The sequence below is a fragment of the Aythya fuligula genome, chromosome 3 (assembly GCF_009819795.1).
Source record: "Aythya fuligula isolate bAytFul2 chromosome 3, bAytFul2.pri, whole genome shotgun sequence".
In the NCBI taxonomy this organism is placed as follows: Eukaryota; Metazoa; Chordata; class Aves; order Anseriformes; family Anatidae; genus Aythya; species Aythya fuligula.
The window spans coordinates 70280046-70306183 of record NC_045561.1 but is presented as its reverse complement, the minus strand read 5'-3'; the positions used below and the strand labels follow the sequence as shown (position 1 = coordinate 70306183).

Genomic DNA, 26138 nt, shown 5'->3' with positions numbered 1-26138 from the left:
TATTACCGTATCAGTGTAAAAAAAAAAAAAAAAAAAATGGCTGAAGGGTATTTTTAAACATCTTTTTTATTGTTTCCTCTCACTAATGAAAAAAAAATACCTTTTTTTTGTCCTCTGCAGGAGCACTGTGACTTCTGCAAAGGCTTGCCAAAAAGTTCAAATATCAACATCAATAGAAACAAAAGAGCAGACATACTGGGTCAGGTCTGATGTCATCCTGACACGATATGGCAAATGAGTATATGCCTTAATGATAAGACAAGCATAGATTGTGCTTCTTTTGCATATTTTTCCAGTTGCCAGTGGTTTTCAGTTCAGTGACTTCTTCAACATAGCATCCTATGGCAAGGAGTTCACCAGCTCTGCTAACCATAATACATAATCACCTTTGTTTTATATCTGTTTCTGATTTTTTTTTTTTTTTTTTTTTTCCTCCTTGGTTGTTGAGCTGGAGGAGGCAGTAAACATTGTCATATCTGTCCTGTCACTTAGGTATTTCACAGCCTTCTGTTACCTCTCTTTGCACTTCTCTCTCTCTTCCAGGGTAAAGATTTGTGGCTTGTATTTTGGCTGTAAATCTTACCGTAGTTTCGATGGCGCTTGTTGACCTTAATTGAATGTTTCCTAGTTGTCCCTCTCTGGTAGGCGGGGGCCAGGACTGTGTATCATACTTAAGGTTGTGTATACCCTAAGCTTACGTCGTGGAATAACAATATTTCCTTTGGTTACTCATAACTCAACATTTGCTTTGCTTTTTATCAATAATAAGTGTTCAGCCGACATTGTCATAGAACTGTTTCTCACAATAACAGAGACATAGTGCTCAGCTTTCATATACATATGAAACTAGGATAGTTCCCAGTGCTCTTTTTCATGTCCTGAATTTCTCGAGTCATTCTGTTGTCCACTTGATATTCACAGCTCTTCAGGATGCCCTTGCTACCCAGAAGAGCTTAGTATCATTCAGAAACTTTATTTTACTTCTCATTCCATTACTCAAGTTGCTTATTAGTAAAACTTTGGTATCACACTTCAAACACTGACTCTTACAGATCGCTTGGTGATTTTTTTTTCCACTGTGAGATCTGTCTGTTCCCTCCGCCTTCTAGCCGCGTACTTAGTTTTGCAATATTTAAGTGGCTTTTCTAAAAGATTTGTAAGTGGAACTTTTCAAAAACTTTTTGGAAACGATTAACTGTATTGCTAGGATCTCCTTTCATATATTTACTTTCTTTAGAGGGCTCAGGTTTGTAAAGTTCAATTTCCCTTCACGCAAGTCTCACTGATTATCCGTGGCTGTATGGTACTTATCTGTCCTTTTTTATAGGTTATTGGAGGTATGCTTCGGAATAAAACTGAATACAGGTGTCTTAGTGGTTGGTGGTGTCCTGAATGACTTGCCTGCATCTGTTGTGGAATGGCTGTGTTCTGTTTTCCTCAGAGGTCCCCCACATCAATTTGGTAAAGTAAAACTAATAATTCAGGAGTGTTGGGCTCCAAGATTTTCACATCCTATTGATTTCATCTAAAATTAACTGTGATTTGTTGTGGGTGTCATTCTGTATTAAAATGGCTAGGTTTTGACTTTTCTCAGCCTCCTGTTGCAGGCTTGCTGATACAGCTCTAGGTATGGCCCCACTGTAAGCTTGATCATTTAGGTGATGTAGATTAAGAGGTTAGTATAGTTAGTCATACTAGTTTTGTCAGCACAATTGAGAAGGTTCAGCTACCTTTTGTCCCGTTTACCCTTAATCTTATTGCTGCCAAACATGCTCTGGAAGTTGGGCTTGCTACTGAGGACTTGGACAGGCCTTTGTTGGTTGTGAACTGCCTGGGGTTTTAAAGGTTAAGAACAAGATGTTACTCAAAGCCTTCTGGTATTTTGATTACTTCTATGAATGTTTACTGGACAGGAGCAATCTCTTTGGAAAACAAGTAGGATTAGATTATTCAGCTGTAAACATTTCAGTGAAGAGGCTGACATGGACGTGACGTCTTTATGGATCAACTTGGGGTAACAAGGGCAATTCTCACAATAATAGGTGTTAAAATTAGAGCATCTATTTAGTTCATTGAATTTTTTTGCTTATGTTATCAGTTCAAAGTCTTTCACCACTGTTTTATTATATGATTTACCTCCTTGAAACATGACTTCCAGTTTAAAAAAAAAAATCTTAAAAATTTTAAAAAACTAATATTCATCACCTGTTACTTGAGAAGCAGTTCTGTAATGTAACAAAGTAAATTTGTTCAGAGGTCCCCAGTTCAAGACTTCAGTAAATGAGTTGTCTGTAAAGTTGTTTAATTTTCCTGATTGCATAAACTCTTAAGACGTCAGCCTTTGCATGAGTGCATGCATACATAGCTTGCATTAAGGGCTGGTGAGTAACTGGTGAAAGGAAACAGTAACCTCTTAGTGCACAATCTACAGGATGAAAATTATCAAGCAGCAAACTCAGAAGCTCTCAGAAGAGCATTTATGCCAAGTCTTGTTACTCACCCATTTTAATGGAACAGGTCTAATTCCTTGAAGCTCCATACACTTGGTTCATAACCTTGACTCAAGACTTGTATGCTATGTTCATTACATGCATCTCTGTGATGGGTGCAAACTTCTGACGTAGGGATAGGGAGGGGACAACATGCTGAATATAGTGAAAATTTTGTGAAAATGTCTTTAAAGTGGTCATGGCACTTTGTAGGCTGCTAAAACTGTCACTCTGTGCTCCTTATTGAAAGGAGTCTTTTCTTGTGCAACCAAGCAGTGTGCTCCTTCAGGTAAATTCTTGGTATTTGGTGTGCAGGATGGTTTTATGGATCTGGTCATGTTGCTTTTTTTTTTTTTTTTTGCGTGTCTGCTGGAGCTGTATTTTAAACTTCTTGCCTCTGCTTTTCTGACTAGCCTGAAGGTATAAAGGGCATAGGAGGCTTGGACTTCCTTCTGTTCTTCCTGCTGATTGAGGTAGAATGATGGGAAACCTTCTGTTCAGTCTGCTTACTAGCTTTTTGATAGTTTTTGGTTGTCCTAAAAATTGTCAATTCTCGAAGTTATTTGCTCTGCATACAAAATAAGACTATTGGCATTAGTGCGTGTGGTATTTTTCCCTAAAACTAAGCTGTGTTTGTTGCAGCTGAGGCAAGTTTCTGACGGTTAAAACTTCTCTTGTTTACAATTCCAGATGTGTGTTCATCCCTCTCTTCCAGATCTGCACATCTCTAATAAATGTGTAACCTTGTCTGATTCCCCAAGAGGACGTAGAAGAAGATGAGAAAAATCTCCCTGAAGTATTCTTTAAGCTCGCTTGTTGGAGCCCACAGAACCTTAGACAAAAAGGTTGGGCCTAAAAAAGTGTAATTTGTCAAGCTTGTCTACAGATGAAATGGAGCCTCCTGTATTTTCAAAAGCAATTAAATAAAACTTTTCAAGCACTTTAAATAGTGGAACAGTGAAGACCGCTTCTGCTCCTTCTGTCCTCTTTTGAAGGGAGTAAGATGGGAATTACTTGTGAAGGCTGAGGGGAGGGGAGTGTGTGTGCCAGAAAGGAAGGCTTTTGGGTATGGGTGAGCATCAAAAATGTGCAACCAAGTCGAGCATGGCTGAGTTTTGGCCACCAATGATGTGTAAGCTGTGGAAGGTGTGAATCCAGCCCGTGGGCAGCTTCATTCTGTGTCTGGGTGCCCTGTGCTCCTCGCCCTGCCTCTGATGGGTGAGTGGGATAGGTGCTGGGACTGACACGAGACCTTTCATTTTCCCCTGTCAACTCTGACACGGGGACAGGTAACAGTACCTTGGTACATGGGTTATTGTTGGTGAGATGAGTTCAAAAGCTCATGGATGCATTTCGCCTTTGCTTTTCAAGGCTCCCTAATACCTATTTTAGGAGAAATGCACTGTTGTTAGGGATTTTACCCATCAAATGAGAAGTCACTGATCAGAGGAAACTCATTTTTCCCCACTTGTCTCCCTATAATCCCATCTCAAAGGGCAGTGTATGAAGGGCTCTTAGGCTTCAATGCGGAGCCATGATCTGGAGTGAGAAGAAGCAGAGCTTTTGTCTGCTTTTCAGACCCTGAACCTTTTTCCCTGACAGAGCAAGGATTCCAGAGCTGAGATCTAAATGTGGTACAATTCCTATTGTATGCTGCTCAGGGTAAAGCTTTGCAAGGAATTTATTTATCGGGTAAAAATAAAGGGTATTCCTGCATGCTCGGGGTCTGCAGGGGCACATGCCAGTTCTGTGGCAAGGCAAATCCACTTGTGTGAAAGAGGGATCCTTGGGAGAGGAAGGCAAAACAAAAACCTGGACCCGATTTATCCACAGCTCGCTCATTAGGAATACATTGCTGCTTTTGCTAGGCATGGTAATTATCTGCTATTCAGGCTCTGGCTAGGCTTTTTATTTTTTCTTGTGCAACCAATTTCTGCCCAACAAGACTTGGTGCAATCTCACAGGTTATCCCTAAATAAATAGGAAGTCTTTTTTTCCTGTGTACAGCACACATCTTTCCTACTCAGGGTGATGTTTCACCGGGAGCTTTCTGCCTAAACCAGGACGGATGCTGTCTATTTTCTCTTCCTCCTCCCAAGGTTTTGAATTCCACAAGTTAATGTGTTAACGATGAATTATGACAGAGGGGAGTGCCTGGGGGTAGTTCCAAATAATGTGAATAGTCTGGACTTCGGCTTCAAATTGAGCAAGTTCTGGTTCTCGTTACCTTCCAGACAGATACCTATAAACAAGCACTCATCTTTCTAATGCCCTGGTACCTTGTGGGGTTGTTAATCAGCTGAGACCATTGCAATATGCCAAGACTGGGAAGGAATTCATGATGTAGTTTTGCTCTGATGGAGTTTAATCCATCGTAGTTAGATTTGATCCAGAGTTGTTCCTATCTGTGTGTACAGTGCAATCACTGCTTGGCACCGCATCTTAATTCTGTATTCATCTGAAGGGGTCCCCTGCACGGCGTCGCTTTTGCAGAGCATCATTGCCATGGCTCCGTGTCTGACCTGGGTGTCGTGTTTACTGATCCAGAGGGCTTAATTTTTGCTCCTACCGCTCGCCTCGTTTTTCTTTTCCTTGATGCTGTTCTCAAGCTGTTCACAAAATAGCACTCCTGCAGCTGTGACTGGAAAGTTGCTCCCAAACCTCAGCTCTCAGGTTGCTGCAAAACACCTTTAGTTTCTAGCCTCATTTTCTCTGTGGTCAGTTTTTATTTGACCCAGTGCCAGCTCTAATTTACCTTTTTATAACTTCTTCCTTTTTTTTTTTTCTTTTCCCTTCCTATTTGTTTTGTCTTTCCCCGTGGGCCTTTTGGAAGCTTTTTGGCACGGTAAGGCGAAGGGTGTTGGCTGTGGTTGCAGGGAGGATGCAGACAGGGAAGAAAGGAGAGGATCAGCTGGCACTCGTCAGGGCTGGCCAGCAGGCAGATGTGGGAACTGGGGCACTGTGTCACAGCATGGCACAGATCTTTAAAGACAGGGCAGAGCATCTTGTTAAAAGCCTCCTAGCAGAAACACTGGGAGTCATATCCTGTGAGGCTTTGCTTTATGGGATTAAGGAAAGCAAGCTCTCTTTGTCACCCCTAGGTCCCCTCCGTGTTCTCTTAGCCACTTTCTTTTTCTCCCAGGGCACTACTAATCCATTTTCACGTTATTTCTAGGGATTTCTCCGAGCAACACAGTCAGTTTAGGGCAGCTACCGAGCAGCAGCGCCCCTCAGCTGTGCTGCAGAAATGCCTGCGGGGCCGTGCTGTGGGTTGGGTCGGGGAGCTGATCTCATCTGATCGGCTTGAATCGAGCAGTTGGCTGCATCTGGCTTCAGCCCAGCACAAGCTTACAGGTAATGTTTGAAGTGAGAGGCTTGTACCAGCACGTCTTGCTTTAGGAGGCTGATACCCGATTTGTTCAAGCATCATAGGTGACTTTAATAAAAACAGTGCTGTGGCTCATAGCTGGCACTGCCTGTTTGAAATCCCCAGGTTGTTTTCCCCCCCTGTTTCTGTAGCAGGGCTCTGTAGTCCCCATTACTGAACTGAATTGTCTGGCCAGTCTTTAATGCAGTCACCTAATGATACACCAGATCTATGTGCTGGCAGCGTCCCTTAGCTTTGCATTTAAAAGAAGAAAAGTTTAACTTTTAGAAACAATACACTCGTGTCTGGTTGTGGCAAATTTAGTTCTGAACAGTAGAGGTCTCTCACAATTTTTTTCTTAAAAAGAAAAGTAAAATCCGAAGACAAATTACTGAATTAGTTTGCATTCTTCCCTTAGGGAGCTGGTGTTGCATTTTAACCTTGTTTTCATTGCCTTCTGAATCGTCACAGTGCCTTACACAACAGGGAGGTGAAACTGGGTGGGCAGTTGCTGAGCCAAATACTCACCATATCTTTTTTCTGTTTGTTTAGAAATCTCACATTTAATACCTATTTTAAGTATGTGACCAGTCCTTGCAGATCAGGAAAACTTCAAAGTATCTGTGCAGTTTACCTATTACACAAAAAATGTGAGACGAGGTTGGAAGCTTATTTTGAAGCCCTGCAAGACTCGGATCAGAGACAGGGGATTGAATTATCCTCTCTCGTCTCTGTCTCAGGGATGATAGGACAACTAAATTAATCTTCAGAAGGAATCCCGTAAAGCTGTTTAGCATCATATTGAGTTTCTGGGAAGACAGGCTCTGTAGAATTAAGGAGTTCAGGAGAAGTTGATAACATTTGTGTGGTTCAGCATCACCGTGTGCTGCTTTGACTTTTTTTTGTCTGCTTTATTAATTTGTGGCCGATCAGGTGTTGTCCATGTTCACGCTCTCTTTCTGCCAAACCAGCCAGAGTTTAAAACATTATCCTGTGCTCATGTCTGATCCAGCTTTAGTTTGAATTTGTGGTTGATCTGATGGTATTGGTGTTTGTGATGGTGTTTCTCTGGCCTCAGACAGTTTGGTGGCTGTGCGTTAAAGTTTCGAGATAATTCATTTGGCTTGTGTGCTTACAGATGCTCGTAGATTGCTGTGCTGTCGCTGTTACTGTGATAGATTACTGTAATCACACACAGACAAACTCAGAATAAATAAACAGAGGTGGTCATTGTCTTCCACCGCCTCCTTTTAGAAATCTGCCAAAAGAAAACGTTTCCATGTATCATAACCAATATCTTAGCTAAGATGAGGCCATCACTTTGTTAAAAGTAGTGTTCAGATTTAAGGCTGATTTAGGATGTGGCTGATGTGACTTAGGACGGTGGCTTTCACACCACTTTTTTCGTGGTGTGAAAGTCTACTTTGACCAAAGCTAGCCTGGTCTTGCTGAACACAGAAATACACCTAAAGTTCTGTCAATGGGAATTGCTTCCATGCCTTGTCACGGTGCTGACAATGTATATGTCACTAGAAATGCAAAATTGTTTCCAGCTCCATTCTCTCCTGAAAGGAAATGTAAGGAAATCTTGTTGGCTGGCTTGTTTATAACAGATACAGTCTTACTCAGCTACATGGTTTACACAAAAGTTTCAGTTTTTCCTCCCCCTTTCTCCTCAGTAGGAAAAACCTAAATGAAGGCAACTTATAAAAGGCAAGCGTTGCAGAGGAGGACAATGCATCGTAATTAGAATTGAGCAAATAGCTGTTGATCTAGCCTTACTCTTTAGTTGCATAAAAAGTTTTGCGCTATTCTTTTGTACGCAGTAGTTGATGCAGTGAAATGGGAGGCTTGCTGGAGTTGACTATGAAATGGCAGGAGAAAAATTTGCAAATGGCATCAGCAAGCAAAGATGGGGTTCACAAGTGTTGGTTGCTTCATGGCAATGGGAAAATTATAATGGATTCCTTTTGAGGTAGTAAAAAATATTTTGGACTGACTTGTTACAATTATGGGATGTGCACGTTCACTGAAATGGATGAAAAGCATTCTTTCTGCCAGTACTGCTGGTCTTTTTATTAGTCGTCAAACTGGTCTTGCACTGCCTTATCCAGGGTGAAGTGAGCATGTGGGAAGTGCTTTTGTCCTGTTGGTGTTATAAAGAAGCTTTGGGTGAAGACATGTAGATAAGTGGTTTAACTCTTCCTCTGTCCTGTGTGGAGCTGGGAGTTGGAGTCAGTGATCCTTGTGGGTTCCTTCCAACTCAGGATATTCTGTTTTCTAGTTTGCTTTTTGTCAGAGTGATTAATCACAATCCTTCTCATTATTTTTTGCAGAGCAAATTCGATTAAAGAATATAAGAAATGTATATGGAAGATGCTTGTGGTATCGCTTGCGACTGTTAAAACCACAGCAAAACATAATTCCCACTGTAAAGTAAGTATGTTTCACTTGCATGACTTCCGTTAAAACAATTCCTACATCCTACTTTTATAAAGCTATTTTTCTTAATCAAAGCAGCTGGAATTATTTGCACTGTAGTTTTTGTCATAGAAGAGACATTCGCAATTTACTATATTTGAATAATACCTAATAATTCTTATCTAGTAGGGCTTGAAATCAAAATGAATGCTTTATCCTTCATAAAAATGTGTTAAATGAAACCAGTGAACCTCAGCACTAATAAATATGTAAACAATGCATACATTTGTTCAAAAAATGCTCTTCCCTCACAGAAATTAGTGGTGCTAGTGATATCTTTCGGTTTTAGATATTTGATGTGTAAATATGTATATTCAAATATACAATAGTAATAATTCGTATATTCAAAGCTGAAGAAAAAAGCTGAAAAAAAAAGTTGGAAGTCAGGTCAGCTGCCTTACCTGTGCCAAAGGTGGAGTTATAAGTGAAATACTCATACCTGCTTTAAAGAGCTTTTAATATTTCTTGCTGTTTGAATATTTCCTTGTAGACTGATACTTGTAGAGTAATACTAGAGTTATACTAGTCTTAATGTACATGTTAAAAATTCTTTCTTCCAAACAGGAAAATAATCCTCCTTGCTGGATGGGCATTATTTTTGTTTCTTGCATACAAGGTTTCCAAAACAGACCGAGAGTATCAAGAATATAACCCGTATGAGGTTCTACATTTGGATCCTGTAAGTAACAGCATCTTTCAGTAGTGTGTGCTACTGCATATTTTGTGTCCAGATGTCAAATTTAAGGCTTATTTTTTTTAACCAAAAGTTAACTCCAGTGAACACATCTAATGGTTTTGTTCTTTTTTTGGCATCTGAAAATTGCTGCTGTTTGTTGTGAAGTCCATCAGTAGATGTTCTGTGTGTATCTATACTAATGTATGACTTTTGCATCTAACACATTCAACGTTCAAATGACTTCCTTAATGCAATGAGGTGGATTTTTCAATAATTTCAAGGCTTACTTTGCTGTTACTTTTCTCCCTTTTTACAGTAAGAAAGATTCTGCCGTGTATGCCCTGTAGAAAATCCTCTCCGTAGCCATTTTCAGGGTGCTGCTGCATAAGCCTTATAAACAAAATGCTGATTGTTTGTTGTATAGTGATATTTCTCTTGTAAATGGAAGAGTTTGGTGAATGGTATTGGTGATGTGCATTTTGGAGTAGTAAAGGTTACCTTGAGTCTCTGTGAGTAGAGCATTGAAAACCATAAATTCTATGTAGTAATACAAATCAATTAGTTTATTGAACTGAAAAAATATAGCATTGCTATAGAAAGCAGATGTGCAATGCTTTCTTTATATTGAAGCTCTGATTAAAAATGCACGTAAGAAGTGATAAGTCTGGAGGAGACACACAAACCTACTGGGCATGTATTAAACTCCTTGTCTTAACTGCAGTACCTCAAGCAAATTCTCTAGTGATGGTGATTATTTCCTACTCTTTTGAGTATCAACAGAGTCATCTTTTCAGTTCTGAAGCCTGACACCTTACGCTTTCCAGCCTAAGGAACCGCACTCCGAATACAGCTCAGCGCAAGAATAAGGAAGAACTTTGAATGTACCCCTGTTTTGATTACACTTGACACGTATTGTTAGCGTGGGAGAGCTTAATATGAATACGAACGTTTACAAATACAGCTCTTGCAAGTAATGACATGGCTTGTCAGCATCAGGATAGGCATCGCTGGTACTGCTTTCCATGCTAAGAAAGCTGTTGTAGCAGATGCGTAGACCTCAGCCTATTTCTTGCTAGGCTGGTAGAACAAGGCTTGTCTGTCAAGTGCGGAGGCAAGTTATTTAAATTCAGCCTCTGCTCAGTTCTTCTGTGAATTGACTGATTGCTGACTTACCTTTTCTACTGACACACGGGAGCAAGATACATTTTTGCTATTGAATATTATCGGTTGGAACTGTACAGTTTAACTGTTCATATATCTGGGTTAACTTTGGTTAAACAAATCAGGCTAGGGAGTAGGTCACTAGTGGATTTTCTTTTGTTGTCTTTGGAAAATTCCTATGACCCAGAGGGAAAAAAGTGTGTAGGTACTGAATTCTAACCTGATGTTTATTAAGGAAAGTTTGTCAGCATACTCAGGACACATGCAAATTAGCCAGGTTGTATTGAAGAAACCAATACAGGAATGCTGAGAGGCCCATAGAAGGAGCGTAAGGACAAGTTGAATTAAAACTAGAGATGTTCCATGGTGGGTGAAGATAAATAGTTGAAGTAGGGGTAGTAGAATCTAAGATTCCAGAGAATGATAGTGTTTGATACTTGTGCTGTCAGAGGATGTCTGTTATATTCCCCTAAAACACTTCTGCACTGAGCTTAGGTGAAAGTTAACAGCTGCCTTCCGGCACCATTGCAGTGGAACCTTTAGAGTCGCTGCCAGCCCTGTTCACGAATGATACACCTGCTGAAGTGTTGTTAAGTCATGGAAATGTTGTTGCCATTAAAGAAAGGGCAGGAAAAAGGAAAAAAAAAACAAAAAAAAAACTACTACTTTATTTTATTATTTTTTTTTTTTTTTTCAGAAAAATAATGAAAGAGTTGTAGATGCAAGCATTTGAAAGTTTTGATGCACAATAATTCATTTTCTTTGCGTTCACAGCAAGGCCAAGGTTATTTTTTAATCTTGTATTAGCATACAATGAGGCTTTTCCTCTAAAAGTGAACCACAACATGAACAAAGTCCAGTTAATGCACCTGTACCTTGTTTTATATATCATATCAACACAATAGCTCTTTTTGGAGCACATCACTTACAGTTCATGGATATATAGGGCACTGGGCTGGTATTACCAGTTTATTGAACAAGAGCCCTTACTGCCATTTTGTAGGTGGGATCCGAGGCAGAAAGATCAAGCACAACATTAATAATAATTTCAAATTCCTCAAAGAAGGCAGTCAGGGCCTTAAACTTTACCATAAGCAGGTAATGTAGGAAAGCTCTGTGTTCCAGGCAGGGAGCTGATTGACATGAACTATTCCAGGCTGTTAAGCATTTATATAGGTAAGGTCTAGTCTCTGTAGCCTAGCATTTGAAAATGAAAAGTAAGCAATTAACGATACATGGAAAGCTTATCCTCAGTTTATCTGGCATCACATGCTAGCCTCTGGTAGAGGAAGAAAAACACTGGGATTTATTTATTTTTATGTGCAGGATTCATGTGAGCCATGGAAACCCACCTCTTCCTTCCCAATGAACTGATCTTTTTTGCACTTTCTAGCTTCTGTTGCTCCTCTGTCATTCTTTGTATGGTCTTGAGATGGCTGTTATTACCAGCTCTAATTTATTGTGGATTGAATTCATCCCGGGTGTTAAATAAGGCAGGCATGCTGTTAAAATATAGTGTTGGAAAATGATAGATACTTTACATAAAAAGAGATAAAGTAACACAGTAAACGAAGCCTTAGGGTAGGTTGATTTCTGGCTTAAATGTATTAAACTGTATCATTATTTTAAAGTAACTTCTTGTGTGTTTTCTATATACTTAATGCCAGCCTAATGGACCACCAAGTGTTGAAAAGCCCTGTGGGGTAATGGTTCTGTGAAACTTAGCAGATAACTGAGTAGAAAAAACTTTGTCTGCACTTACATTAGTCAAGAAAATCCACAAAGTTTTAACGAAGTTCACAGTCCAGCCTGAAAGTTGGTGCAGATGGGTGTGGGCTGGTGGCATTTAACGACGTGCTGTAGTAGAATACTTGAGAAAAAGACTAATCCTTAATGTATTCTGTTTATTCAAGAAGTTTGAAATTATTTATGAATAGAATGATTCTGGTCAAAGGCATTCAGAAGTGGCAAGGCAATCCACTGTTCCTAGCGACTGGCAGACTTGTTTCTGCCTAGAAGCTGCAACTGAACATTCATGCTTGATCTATGAACTGTCTGCCTAAATAGAGGACTATTGCAAATGAGAGTTCTTTTGTGTTCTTCATTGTGTTTGGGAAAAGATGAGATTAGTCAAACTGGTGAGAAAACCTTATTTTTTTTTTTCCTATGAATGGACAAACAAGAAATCCATAAGAAAATAATAGCCAACTATCTGAATGTCTTTTTGTTAGACGGTAGTTTCTAACTTGGTTTAAAAGTAAATGGTTACAAAAATGCTGTTAGAAAAATGCTACAATCATGTTTCCATGAGATGCATATGTAGTTTCTTCATCATATGAAGATCATTCATATTAGAACATAAATCTTTAAACATGAACAGCTTGGAAAAAATATTGCATAATGTGCTTTGGTATACAGATTATAGAAGGATGGATTTGATTTAAGGTGTTTATAACACAAAACTTTCTCTTTTAAGGGAGCAAGTATATCAGAAATTAAGAAGCAGTACCGTGCACTGTCATTAAAATACCATCCAGATAAAGGAGGAGATGAAGTTATGTTCATGAGGATTGCTAAGGCTTATGCAGCGTAAGTTTCTTTTTTGCCTTTGAAAAAAATTGATATCTTGGGAGGGTTAAACCTGTAAGGTGATAACTGGACTGATTTAAGCAGCCAGAGAAAGTGTGTTTTGATATATAATAAATAAATCAACATGTGACTCGGTTCATTGCATGCCTGTTGTGTGTACAAGTTAGGAGGGATAATATAATTGTTAGCAGCTGTCAGAATACTGTAAGGTGTTAGTTCTTTGTATTTAACTTGCACGTCAGCTGGGAAAAGTGCTCCCAGCGTGACACATACTAAGTCTTGAAAAAGATGAAAAAGATTAAAAAGATGAAAAAGAACAAGATATGTTACAGTGTTTAAGCAACAAACCCTGGTATGCCCATTCTGAAGCATCACCTAGAGAATAAATGTACTAATTCTAATCCTCTTCCCATCTGGCAGCAGAGGTATTTTTTTCTGGTTCTGATTCAGTTTTCTGTTAGCATGCAGACTTGAATTTTTGACTCAGTGACCGTTTCATGTTATCTGTGTACTTCTTAAAAGAAGATTCAAGGATTCAGCTTTTCCTCCACCGTACTGTTTTCAGTCATACCTTTGTTTGTAGCTAGTTTTTTTTTTTGATCTGAGTGAAGGTGTGTAATATTAGATTCTGGAATAAAACAAATCCCCTTTTGCTCAATTTCTCCAAAATAAAAATGTAGATTTTTTGTAATACTGTTTGTACACTTAATCTTGTACAACTTTATATTCTTCTCTACTCTAAATAGTTATCCAAGGATCCAGCAAATTGTAGAATTCTGCTTTAAAGTCAGTTGCTTATGTGGTTGACCTTACTGATTGAGTGTATTGTTGGAGATGAGATGAGAAGTTTGATACTGAGATGATTTGAGTTTGATATTGAGATGAGAAGGAAAGCCAACGCCGTGTTCATTTTGAGCAGTTTTGAAATTATTCTTTCTGCTTACAAATAACTGCATTATTGAGATGCTCCTGTAGAGTATGGCTTTATAAACTCATGAAAAATCTCATCACTATTTTGCAAACTAGCAATCAAACGTTAGGTGAGTGCCGTCTCATACTTAATATACTTGTGCGATAGCTACAACAGAGGCAAATCTTAGAGAATGATAGTGGAGTTCCTTAGCTGTGCTGTCTGGAAAGAATATATAGCTACATATTCAGTAAGTCTGTTTGTTAACAAGCGTGAGACTTTAGAAATGATTAGGAGGAGACTTCTGACTGACTCTCCAGATTTCTTCTGTGGCAAAGTCTTCTGTATGTGTGGTGTTGAATGTGTGGCGTTTTGTGGTGTCGTGTATCCTAAAGCAGAAAGTTCCTACTCCCTTGCAGTAGTAGGGATTGCCTGTTGCCAACAAAATGTCATTATGGAACAGGTATGGAAACTGTAAGATGTAGGAGGTAGTATCTTATTTTTCTCTCTTCTTAGATCTGGAACTACGTAGTTCCAAATGAAAAAAAAAAAAATCAAACAAAAATCCCCACAAATGTACTATCAAATGTAAAGTCTAGAATAACAGAATATAAGCTTCTAGAGAGAAATTCTGACTTATCAGTTCATCTTGTGTATTTACCTTCTTCCACCCAAAAGATAGCATCTTCAACCTTCATTGTCTTTCAAAGTTTGCTGTACTGTAACCTGGCGTTGAAGGTGCTTTTTGGTGATGGATTGAGCAGTCAGTCTCATGAAAGGGAGATGTGATTGTCTGATTCCTTGCAAGAGTGCATCCTTTTGGTTTCTAATTTCTTTTGCTGTCAGATTGAGAAAAGGGTTTTTCCTGTGTATCATGAAGGAATACAACAGAATTGTTTTTATCAGATTTTATGTAAATAATAGTTATTTTAGTCTCTGAAAGATAGTATAGATGCCACATTTTAAAGTTTCTATATGTAAATTATTTTGACAAAATTCCTTTATTTCTATATTAACTTAATATTTCTTTTTGAAATTAGCTTAACTGATGAAGAATCACGGAAAAATTGGGAAGAATTTGGTAATCCAGATGGACCGCAAGGTAATAATTACGAATAACAGAAAGAAGTTCTGTATTTTCTGTGCATTAAGATATATAATATTTGGCCATTTGAGAAGCTCTCAGATCTTATTTTATGTAGAATATTTTTTCTTTGATTTGAAGATATATCTCATAATTCTTTGCTTGTAAAACTGACTGTGGTGTGTGGATGAGGGAAATGGAAAGTCAGGAAGGAGTTTGCTTTTAAATTTTTAATTTTTTTTTAAATGTGGACCTCCACAGATCTCTGGTTGTTGGTGCTGTGTAGTTTGAGGGACTAAGCTGAGCTACGTATCTACATGGAATGAGTTAAGGCTAGCTTGGAAGTCATAAATGGACTTTAACTTGAATTGACCTGAAGCTGGGACTTCAAAACAAGATTTGGCCAAAAGCAGATGAGAGTTTGAAGATCAGAAGATCATTGCATGGTTTGCTCAGAGAGCTTTCACAAATACGAGGGACTCATGAGTACCTCATGAGAGGATTTCTGAAGGGCGAAGTGAAGTGATTTTGTAGGGCGGTAGTTCATATAGTTGACTTGCAAGCCTTCTGCTCTTCTGAAACCTTTACCGTCTCTGGTGGAATGAGAGTTCTCTGCTTTTTTAGATCTTGCTTTGTTGTTTGATCTGAATGGTTGGAAGAAGCCTGAATGAAGTTCTCCTCCTCCCATTCTCTGCTCTTGTTCCAGAGGAGCGTGAGGAGCCTTCTCATTTAGTGAAATTAATCTTTTCATTTAGACACCTGTAATGTAAAGGCCATGGTCATTGGTCATGGTCATAAAAATCCAGGTCATGCACTGTAGTTTTTAGTTCTGTGTAGCCCAAGAATGGTGACAGACCCTCTTACAGGTATGTTCTGGGATGGGATGAAGCACATCACTACATGCTTAAAATGAGATGAGGTACATCCCACCCTCTGTGCCCAGCACAGGGGAACAAAAGCAAGCAATATTCGTTCCTTATCCAACTGAATCAGCATGGAGGTTAGAGGCAAGCAAACAAGATTTCCTCATCTTGCTCCTTTACCAAGTAAAATACTAAACGTGCAAAAGAGTGTTTAAAAGCATGTGAATGGACCTGAAGAATAAAAATATATGCTTTTAGGAATGTCAGGCAGTTTTGGTAAGCTTTTCCTTCTTGGTATTTGCTAGTGCTTCATCCTGATGAGCATAGATAAGAGCAAAGAGCTTCTTCAATGCGAAGAGAGAGCTTTGTATTGAGCTACTTCTGTGGAATAGTTTGGAACTACAGTCCTAAAGATCAAAAGCATTATGAGAAACCACCAATAAAAGACGCATTACAATTTTAATAAATTCTTCTAAAAATCCATGATGATTACAGGTAGAGAAATGTCTCCAGACTCTCTTCTCCAGCCAGAGCTTTTCCTGTACCATAATGCAGTAAATTCACTTCGATGTTCTGTTGACCTATTAAGCTTGAGGTCAGGTGTCTAACTTGAATTTTGACAAATAGCTTCTAATTTAAGAACTCCATAGAGGTTATGTTAGACTTGTGCATAACAACTGGTTGTCTGAATTGATGACTGTCAGAACCTGTTGGAAAAAGTACCCGTTATTTCTAAGTACATAGGCAATCGTAGTCTGTCCTAACTTTAAACTAATGCTCTTTATTGGTCCTTACTAGTACAGAGGAAAGGACTTGAATTTTTTATATAGTAGATGGTATTGCATGACTGAAGGCAATCTATTTAATATTATTCTTTATTCAGTTCTGTGTACTGTAGCTTTTAGGGAATCATGGCTTGTATTTTCTCCAGCCAAACTCCTTCTGATTTTACAAGTGTTGCATTCAGTTTCTTACCAGTCACGCAGGACTGTGAACCAGTGGAGGGTTTTGTTTTTACAACGTACAGCTCAAAACACTTTCCTAAAGTTAAAAATAAATAAAACTTTCACTGTAGAATTCATTTGCTTAGTTTTCTTGCAATTCATGTGTTTACTCATCTATGTAAATTTAAACTGCTGAAAGCTCTGTAAGGCAAAGCTCATAAATCTTTCCACCTGTGAAGTCTTCTCTCCTTTTTGATTATATTAATAAATCTTGCATGTCTGTTTCACTGCAGTCTGTTGAGCTAAAAACTTAGGTATTTCAGATGTTGCGTCTAAGTCTTGTCATTTCATTGCATACTTGAGAGCGTTTCTAGTTTGCTTTTTTGATTAACTAAATTTGTTAGAATTTTACTGATTGGAGTGCTATACATGAGGTGTGGTGTTTTGGTTTTTTTTTTTGGTTAGACTTAATGTGACTTTAAGAAACTGCTTAATATTTTACAGTAAATTTCTTTTCTCTCATCCTACAGCTACAAGCTTTGGTATAGCTTTGCCAGCTTGGATTGTGGATCAGAAGAATTCGATTTTGGTGAGTCATCTCACTTAGGTTGAGATTTTAAGATGAACATTTAAGTCTTCACCTTAAAACATGTGCCTGTGCTTAATACTTCATGTTTAAGTCAAAGCGCATGGTTAATAATACTGCTGCTCTGGTCCAAGTGCATCTCTGAAGCAAGCTTCAGGAGTCAAAAGTAACAGAGTATCTTTCTACTTTTGAAGGCTATATTTATGTGCTTGGAAGCATTTCACTGTAGTGATAATGAAGTGGTACTGTGCTGCTGCTGTGAAGCATGTGTTTGCTGTAGCAAGGAAGCATGTAGAACTGTTTGTTTGCTGGATATATGCAGTTCCGTGTGGTTTACTAGAGATGCTGTAGTCACACAGTGCCTAAATAAATATTATTTGCATTACATTTTCTGTAAGGTGCTTAGTCTACCTGCTTGCTTCTTGTGCAGTAATCTCCTCTGTCCACTGAATCACAATTAGCTGCCAACTCTTCAATAATTATAGAAACCCACCTAAGACAATGCATGGATGATCTAAAAGACCTTGCACTGAGCAAATATGCTTTATTTAAACTCTATTCAGCTGATTGTATTGCTTGTAAGTTCTTCAGAAATAATGACAAGTACTGTGCAATAAGCTTGTATTAATTTGGAGTAGATCTGTGGTAATACTGCTTGATCATATTTTAGAAGAAAATATTAAACAAGAGCAGTACTAAGTAACTGAAGTATCTAATGCAGTATGTTTCATAATTTTTTCCAGGTTTTGCTTGTATACGGATTAGCATTTATGGTTATTCTTCCACTTGTGGTGGTAAGTATTATCTGATTAGTATTCTACCCTCTGTAAACAAGCTGTAAACAAAGCTTTCTCAGACTTTAAATGAATTGCTCATTCTTCCCTTTCATGGAGAGGGAGAGTTGTTTTTTTTTTTTTAACGTGGATGTTCTCTTTTCTTATGGAAAAAGTGTAGTTGCACAAAAAACACAGTGCTGGGTTAGAGAGGGGGCTGTTAGGAAAATACTAGATAGCACAAGAGTTAGAGATTCAATCAGGTAACTTGTCTTACACCTTCTGTCATGTGTCACATGAAAATTAATGCCGTGTGATGAACTTGAGAGTATATTCAGTAGTGTTACTGTAGTTGTTCAGTAGTGTTACTGTAGAGCCAAGACAGATGTCTTTAACTGTGGGTACTAGAACAATTGCTGCTTGTGGAATAAGTTGTTTTGTTTAGTTTCTCTTGATTGTCTTTTGTTTCCATAATTTTAATTTTTATTGATCTTCTATACACAATGAAATGTCTGCTCTTGAGATTTCTTTGTGTGAGGAATCAATTGCAAGACGAGTGATATTTCAGGGCTCCAGTTTGCCCTCCAGTACTGCTTTTGAACAATGTCCCTTATCCAGTGATTGTGTATAGTTGGGGCATGGCTTGAAGACAGACTCAGAAAATTGATTCTCATAAACCTTCATGCTCTTGGGAAAAGGACTTTCATTTGAGAAAGCCTCCTGGGATCTCGACAACTGCTTATGTCTCTGTGTACTGAGAGCCAGCCAGGCATTATCACTTGTCTTAGAGAGCCTCTCTGTCTAACTGAAGACCTTGCATAACAAATTCCTGGTGCATGGATTTCAACAACGAGTTGAGTAACAAGTCTAAAATTCAGAGTAAGACCTACACTTCCTTCTTTCTCTTTGTGTTTCAGTTGGCGTGTGTTTTATTTGTACACGTGTACTTTTAGTGATTTATATCAAGCTTATCATAGCTCAAGTGGAAGTAAACATCCTCTATCAGATGCAGACTTAGGCATTGAAACTTGTCATTGTAAATTTCTTTTATAGTCAGTGAAGAGGAATAGTTATTTGTTATGGAGCAAGTTATTGTATCATTTAATTCTAAGCTAGGCGTATGAGATAATTCATACCTTTGATGGGTCTGTTTCTTTTCTATTAAACAATAAAGAAGCCTGCGTTAACTACAGTGTAGTCATCCAGTATCTGAGGTAGACATCTAAAATTAAGTAAGTCTAGTTCCGTCCTTTGAATCCGGATGGAGAAAAGGGAAATACTGATACACAGTTCTTTGTAGACTTTCATTAACCTACATAATGTTCTGTATATGTACATGAGGCAAGAGAAACTATCTGTATCTGCAAAAGTAGGTAGGGCAGCCTCTTCCATGTAGATTTGGTCTGTCTGTAGCGTTGCATTTCTTCCTTTTCCAGTACCTATGCTTAGACTTTGTCAAACTGAGAGCTATGGGATTATAATATACGTTTTTCCACAGAAGAACTTAAATAATAATAAAAAAGAGTTCTGTATTCTTCTGTGCCAGGTTCATCTATTTATGGAAGAATCAAACCTAATTTAAAACAAACTAATTCTTTTTGTGGGGAGCCAGTCCTAGAACATTTTCCAAATAATTAAGTAAATTGCAGAGTTCTTGCTGTGCTAGCAGAATTTACACTATTGCCTATTAAATTAATAATAGTATCCATTGCTTGTTACTTCAGTGCTTGCTGCATTTCGCTCGTGATAAACTTTGTAATAGATGGTGATTTATCTTGAATGTTTTTCCTAAGCTAGTGAGCTTGGTTTGCAAGGGCGATTTAGTGAGCAGACTGCAGTTTAAGAAAGGTGGCATGATAGGTTATAAAATTATAGAGTACAATCACTGTACAGCGAGTTCCATAATTTGAAGTCTCAGTTGTAATGCTAATGAGGGAGTTGTTGGAGTGTTTCTGAAGGTTTGGAAGAATTCTTCAGTCAGCATGAAGGAATAAGGCTTAATTCTGAAAATTTCCAGCAAGGACACTGGGTCACCTTCAGATTCCTCTAGTAGAAGATACACCTGCCCATGGCAAGGAAATTGGAACTAAATGGTCTTTAAATGTCCCTTCCAGCTCAAACTGTTCTATGATTGTAAATTTTCTAAAAAAAACATTTTCTAATTAGTTGACTTAAGGTAAATTTGAAAAACAAAAAACAACAACAAAAACCACACAGTTAAAGAAATCTCTTGTTTTGGTCTTGGTTTGACTTTTTAGCCTGAACTGAGTTTCATTTGGATGGTGTGTTGGGTGGTAAAACACTTTCTATGTAAGGGGTAACTCCAGTGGATTCACTGTTTAGTGGATTCACTAAAACAACACCATAAATAAACAAAACAGGGTGTGCATGCATGCAAGCTTGTGCTGGGAGAGGGTAGATTCTTACAGCAAAAAATCATCTCAATTCTTAGCATCACGTTCTCTCAGACGAATATATTGATGTGTGTTTAAGATTACTGTTGGCAAAGATATTTTTATTGTTCTTTCTGAAATTCATTTGACTTCAACATAAGTAAAGTCATTCGGGGTAAGTAGTTTTTTGAGGTATGGTTTACCTAGTTACGATGAACAAATATGAGGTGATCTTGCATAGGTGTTTTGATACTGATACCATTGTGCTGATGTCATGTTGTTCTTACTAAACATTTCAGGGTTCCTGGTGGTACCGATCGATACGATATAGTGGAGACCAAATTCTCATCCGGACAACTCAAATATATACATACTTTGTCTATAAAACACGGAACATGGACATGAAACGTAAGTGAAAAGTATCTGGACATGCTGATTTGATGTTAAAATGCTTTTGCTTTATAAGCTTTTGTTATGTTAAAGTGTTGTTTCTGGTTCTGTAAGAATGGTTTTAAAAAACTTCATTTTGTTGCAGGTGAAGAGTACTCTGTAAGAAGACTTAATGGGGGAGGGAGTTGCATAGATCTTTCTGTGATCTATACATTAAAAAAAAAAAAAGATTGTACGTGGGGAAAACAGATGCTGACCTGACTAAAGTCTTGAGTTGCTTTGTGGCTACAAGGAATGCAACCTTTATCTGCATGTTTTCTTCTGTTCCTGTAACAAAATAAGTGTCTTGAATTTTCTAAGGGTTGTCATAAGATTTTTATATTACCAAATAATTTCTAGTTCTCTATTCTTTACTTGTGATGTTATACCTAAATTTCTGTTTAATAGTTTTACTCCCTATCAATTTCTTGTTGTTTAGTTACTTGTTTATAGTTGTTGATGTACTTATTTTTCTTGTCTGCTCACACTTAAGCAAACAAAACCAAACTTTTTCTAGAGAAATATGTAGATGCATTATGTTGGCCTTATCTTGGTCTACAGTATCCTCAAGTTCAGGAATTAGATCCTTCAGCTTGGAAGACGGCATGGGCCCGAAGAATTAGCATGATATTAGTTCTAGATTGGATTTTACTGTATCTTGTACTCGGAGTGATTGAAAAGCAGAATAAAGCAAACAATAAAAATGAAAAAAGTGTTATATAAAACATCACCTCCTACTCCTTTAAATTGCACTGGTGTTCAGTTATAGATTTACTGAAAGGTTACTGGAAGCATCCGTTCTTGATGCATCCTTTTCCCCTTGAACAGAAAGGCTTCATAGTTAAAGAAGTCTATGAGATAAGAGTACAGAAATACACTAGCATCCTAGTCGCAGCAAAAACAGGTTTACATGCGTGGGATCAATTCAGGTTAGTTTGTTCTCATACTCTATGCTTTTGCCTTTCTCCTCCTCCAGACAGCTGTGTGTGAAAGGATGAAAGGGAGACTAGGTGAGATATCTTGGAAGTTCAGAGAGATCGTTGCAGACCTGTTCTCTTTCTCCAAGCGTGCTGTCAATAATTGGGTTCAATGTGAAATAACCTCAGGTTTGAGGCTTTCATTCTCTCTCCTACAGATCAGTAAAAAGTTACTCCTAAGTTTAAGTGGCCTTATTTAAGGATTTATCATTTTCAGGAAGTCCTGGAGTCAGAGGCAGGTCAGATGGTGTGTTTTTTTTTTTTTTTTTTTTCACTGAGTTCTGTTGTACAGCCTGCTTGAAATAGAAGGCACAACTGAGATAGCTTAGACAAATCACACAGTGATCAGGTAAGGCCTTTGCTTGGTCATGAATTTCACACTGGTGAGGTACCAGCCCCAAAACTTGGGGCTTAAGCCTGGGATAATGTAATCAAACTGAGCTAGGGAAATGGTGAGACAGATCTGCAAGATCAAATTTCAAGACAAACGAGTTTTTAAGACCCTTTTTGCCTTAGGATCTGTAATTATGAAGCTTAAATAATAGGAAAGTCTGAAATAGTCTGAATCTCTTTGTTATGCTCTGCTCAGGAAGTAAACAGATAATTGAGAACAGAAATGGAAATTGCTCAGGGAACTTGATTAATTGTTGGTAGGTGGAATTTGCTGAGTACTGAAAAGAGGCAGAGCAGCTTTGACTTGCTCAGAAAAGAACTTACTCAAAATACAAGATGAAGCTTGAGTAACTATAGCTGAAAAAGTTACTTTAATTGGAAGAAATGATGGGGTGAGTTTTCTCACTTCCTATAGCAGAGCGGACACATTCACGAGCAGAAAGCTGGCTAAAACATCCCAGGTGGTAGATTTTTAATCTTAATTAGATGACAAAAGGTATTTCAAGGTAGTATGGATTTTCCTAATCACATTTCCTGCTAGCAAAAGAGCTGTCTATCTTCATGGGATTTGTTTGCAGGGGTACTTATTGAACTGCTCTTCTAATCATTAAAAGAAAAAAAAATGGTGAATTTTTAATGTCAGCTGAACAGAAAATTGAGTTGAAATTTTCTCTCCCATCTCTCCTACAATACGCACATTGAGGGGCAGCCTCAGGCATATGAATTCAGAGGTGAATGGTTTTGTGAGCATGCAGTAGCAGTCAAACTGCTGTGTGGTGACGTCTGCCAATCCTAAATAAACCAAACTATGGTTTTGTGAAGACATTCAGAGTGCTTAATGCCATGCAAAAAGGAATCTTGAGCTATTTCAGTTATCTTGTGCCAAGCATCATGTTCACAGTAGCTTTGTACTGTAGCAATAGCAACTCATCCCCTAAATAGAGAATATGAATGTGCATGCTTGTTGGGGGAAGAGTGGAGGTAAGTTTTGTGGCTGAGATTTGTGAAGAAATCGTTTGGTGGCATAGAATATTGAAGACTGTTTGTATGTCTCCCATTATCTTTGCAGGGCTTATCATGGTTTTAGCAGGGGCATCTGAATTTGATCCTCAGTACAATAAAGATGCTACGAGCAGACCAGCAGACAACGTTCAGATACCACAGGTTAGTTATATTGAGAGGTGTTTTATAAACAACTGGCTGTTTCAAGGGAGGGGGTGATGACCAGCTGACAGAACTCAATCCCTTGAGGCATTAATTTTGTTGAGATTGTGTCTTTTCAGAAACAGGAATTAAAAGCTAAACTTGATTTAGATTTTTTTAAAAAAGATACAACAACAGAAGATACAATGTTAAACAGATTCTATTTGAAGCATAAGCAGTTAGTATAAAACAGATATATATATAAATCTGTTTAGTGAGCTACATAGGGATCTAATGTATCAGTCCTTGTAGATTTTGAGTGTCAGTATTAGGAGGCAATTGCCATTTGATAAAGCTTGTTAGCTATAACCAGTTGTATCAGTAGCACAGATCTGGTTAAATATGTTAATATTGAAATAAGATTGTCTTGTCTGAGCTAAGAATATCTTTAAATGTTTTAACGATTCTTTCATGAATTTCAGATCTCTGGTTGCCTTTTTTCATTTTCACTGTGTGTTTCCAACAGAGATACAGTAATATATACTGCAACAAATAATTATAGCTAGCAGAGTTTTAGGAAGACTTATTTATCGGAAACTGATGTTTTGGTTTGAAGCACCGTGTACAACATGCTCTATATGAAAAATATTCTGAGTTAACAAAATGAGGGGGAGCAGTCCCACCGATTTAAACTCTGCCTGCATGCAATTGGATTTTCAAGTCATAAGCCTGTTTTCATGTCCTAAACATTAAGATAGGCTAAGATAGCTCCTTCCTTAATTGTCTTCATCTTTTACAAATTCTTCCTCTTCTTGTAGGCTTTGAGAAGGACCTAGAATTGTGGTCAGGTGGCTTTCTTTCTGCAGGCATTGTGCTCAGGAGCACGTGGCTGGGAAAGAACACCTTGATCATCAGGTCTCCTGTGCTACTGCAAGCATTGGCATTGTGCAAGCCCTTTACATTTAGGCATTTTTCCTTTAAAAGGCAGTCAAGCGTCCTGTTCCAGAACTTGCTGTTCTAGTAGTTAGGAATCTTGTTTGTGACCAATTTATATCCGTGGTTTTTGTCATCATTATTCTTGAGTTTGTTTTTCTTGCTCTGTATACCCTTAATGCATGTATAGACAGAAGCATTAACCCATTTGTTTTCTTTTTGCCTTTATTTTGCTAAACTAAGAAAGCTGCTATCTTTTCTCTTTCCTAAAAGGCTCATCATTTCCCTCATCCTGCTATATGCTAAACGAGTTACTGTTCCCTGTTCTTATATTTTTAAATTTAACATTTTTTTTTACTTTAGCCAGAGCTGTCCATAATATTCCACTGTTAAGTCTCAGCGTTGCATTAGTGGCATTCCCTGTATTTCTGCAGGGAATGGCTGTAAGTGTACTGTTCCCCACAACTGTTTCATATGGGTGACAATGTAATCTTGAAGCCTCAGTTCTTGTTACGCAAGTGTGTGGTGGTTTTACCCTGCTGGTCAGCTGAACTCTCCCATAGCTGCTCCCCCTTCTTGAAGGAAGAGGAGGGGAGAATACGATGGAAAGGGCTCAAGGGTTGAGATGAGAAGAGGGTCTGCAGGCCTGATTCTTGCTCCTCTTTCCCAGCTGCTGTTGCACAGCAATTTCTTCTGTTTCTTCAATCTGCTCTCCCAGAGACCCAACCAACATTGCTCCCTGGCTTGGCTCTGGCCAGCAGCAGGTCCCTTTTGAAGCTGGCAGGAGCTGGCTCTGATGTAACGTGGCAGCTCCTGGGCTCTGTTCACAGAGGCCACCCCTGCAGCCCCCCTGCTACCAAACCCTTGCCACATAAACCCATTACAAATTGTGACCTTGCTTTTTATACTGCTGGATCTTCCATTTCTAAAGCTCCAGTCATCAGTTTCATCCATGTTACTTTTTTTAGTATCTGACAATACAAGTCGCTGAAGCATAAATACAGTAAGGTATTGCTAATGATTTTTGTTAATGCACCTTGCTTTTTGTGCCGTGATCATTGTTCAAAATTTTATTTCACCTTTTTATCATAAACCTAATACTGATCATTTTTATGAAAGATTTCTTATCAGAGCTTTATTCTTCTTGGTTTGGTGTTACACCATGATTTGTTTGCTAGGAACTTTTTATTACAAGATCTTTTTTTCAAGTGTAGGGAAAGACTGATCCAAAGTTAGTGTATCCTGCTTGTTGATATCCTTCCTTCTCCTTGTGGACAGAGATTTTTGGAACTTTAGTCCTTCCTTAGGTGACTTGTTGACCTAAAAAGTGAAGCTTCTTGATTCTTATAAACTATGAAGTTCTGTTACTCAGGTTTTCAGCCTCTCTCTCCAGGGTTTTCAACAAACTCAGGTGAGAGACCTGTTTGAACTGTGCATCTTGGTCTGGTAAAGATCAAGTTAGGTCACCCTGAATAAAGAACACCATGTCTTTTCCAAGTTGGTGCTGTTTTTGTAAACTTAAAATACTTGATAGCCTACGAGAGAATTTAGGCTTAAAAACCACCTTCTTTTGATATTTGAGTCTATATCTGAGGAAGCTGGCTTGATCTTAAATGAAAATTCAAGGTGATGCTGTTGCTAGTGCATGTTGTGTATAGTATAAATACCTCAGCAATACAGCTGAATCTGGTAAACCTTGGCAATAATGACAAATTCTTCAAATATTTAGCTATCAATATAAATTTAATCACACCTCACTGATCGCAAGTTTCTTGCGTGCATATCTTCCCTTCACCTCCTTCCACAGTTGAAAAAACACAGTGAAAGATACCTCTTGGCTTGGTGGAGCTATATTAAAAATAAAATGACCATGTTCGTCTCTACAGAACGTTCCAGGGAAAAGTTACTTAAAGGCTTGCATAAATGAATGTAACCTTTTTTCTTTAA

General features: G+C 38.2%; 1 protein-coding gene across 1 annotated transcript in view; it reads left to right on the top strand.

The window, feature by feature from the left end:
* Window positions 1-26138, top strand: part of SEC63 (SEC63 homolog, protein translocation regulator) — a 52181-nt gene that overhangs the window by 6337 nt on the left and 19706 nt on the right. Inside the window, exons 2-9 of the mRNA XM_032184392.1 lie at window positions 8193-8292; window positions 8902-9016; window positions 12651-12763; window positions 14714-14775; window positions 17095-17153; window positions 17894-17944; window positions 20616-20724; window positions 23185-23279. Coding sequence (XP_032040283.1) covers window positions 8193-8292; window positions 8902-9016; window positions 12651-12763; window positions 14714-14775; window positions 17095-17153; window positions 17894-17944; window positions 20616-20724; window positions 23185-23279 — 704 coding nt within the window. The remainder of the gene's footprint in view (window positions 1-8192; window positions 8293-8901; window positions 9017-12650; window positions 12764-14713; window positions 14776-17094; window positions 17154-17893; window positions 17945-20615; window positions 20725-23184; window positions 23280-26138) is intronic.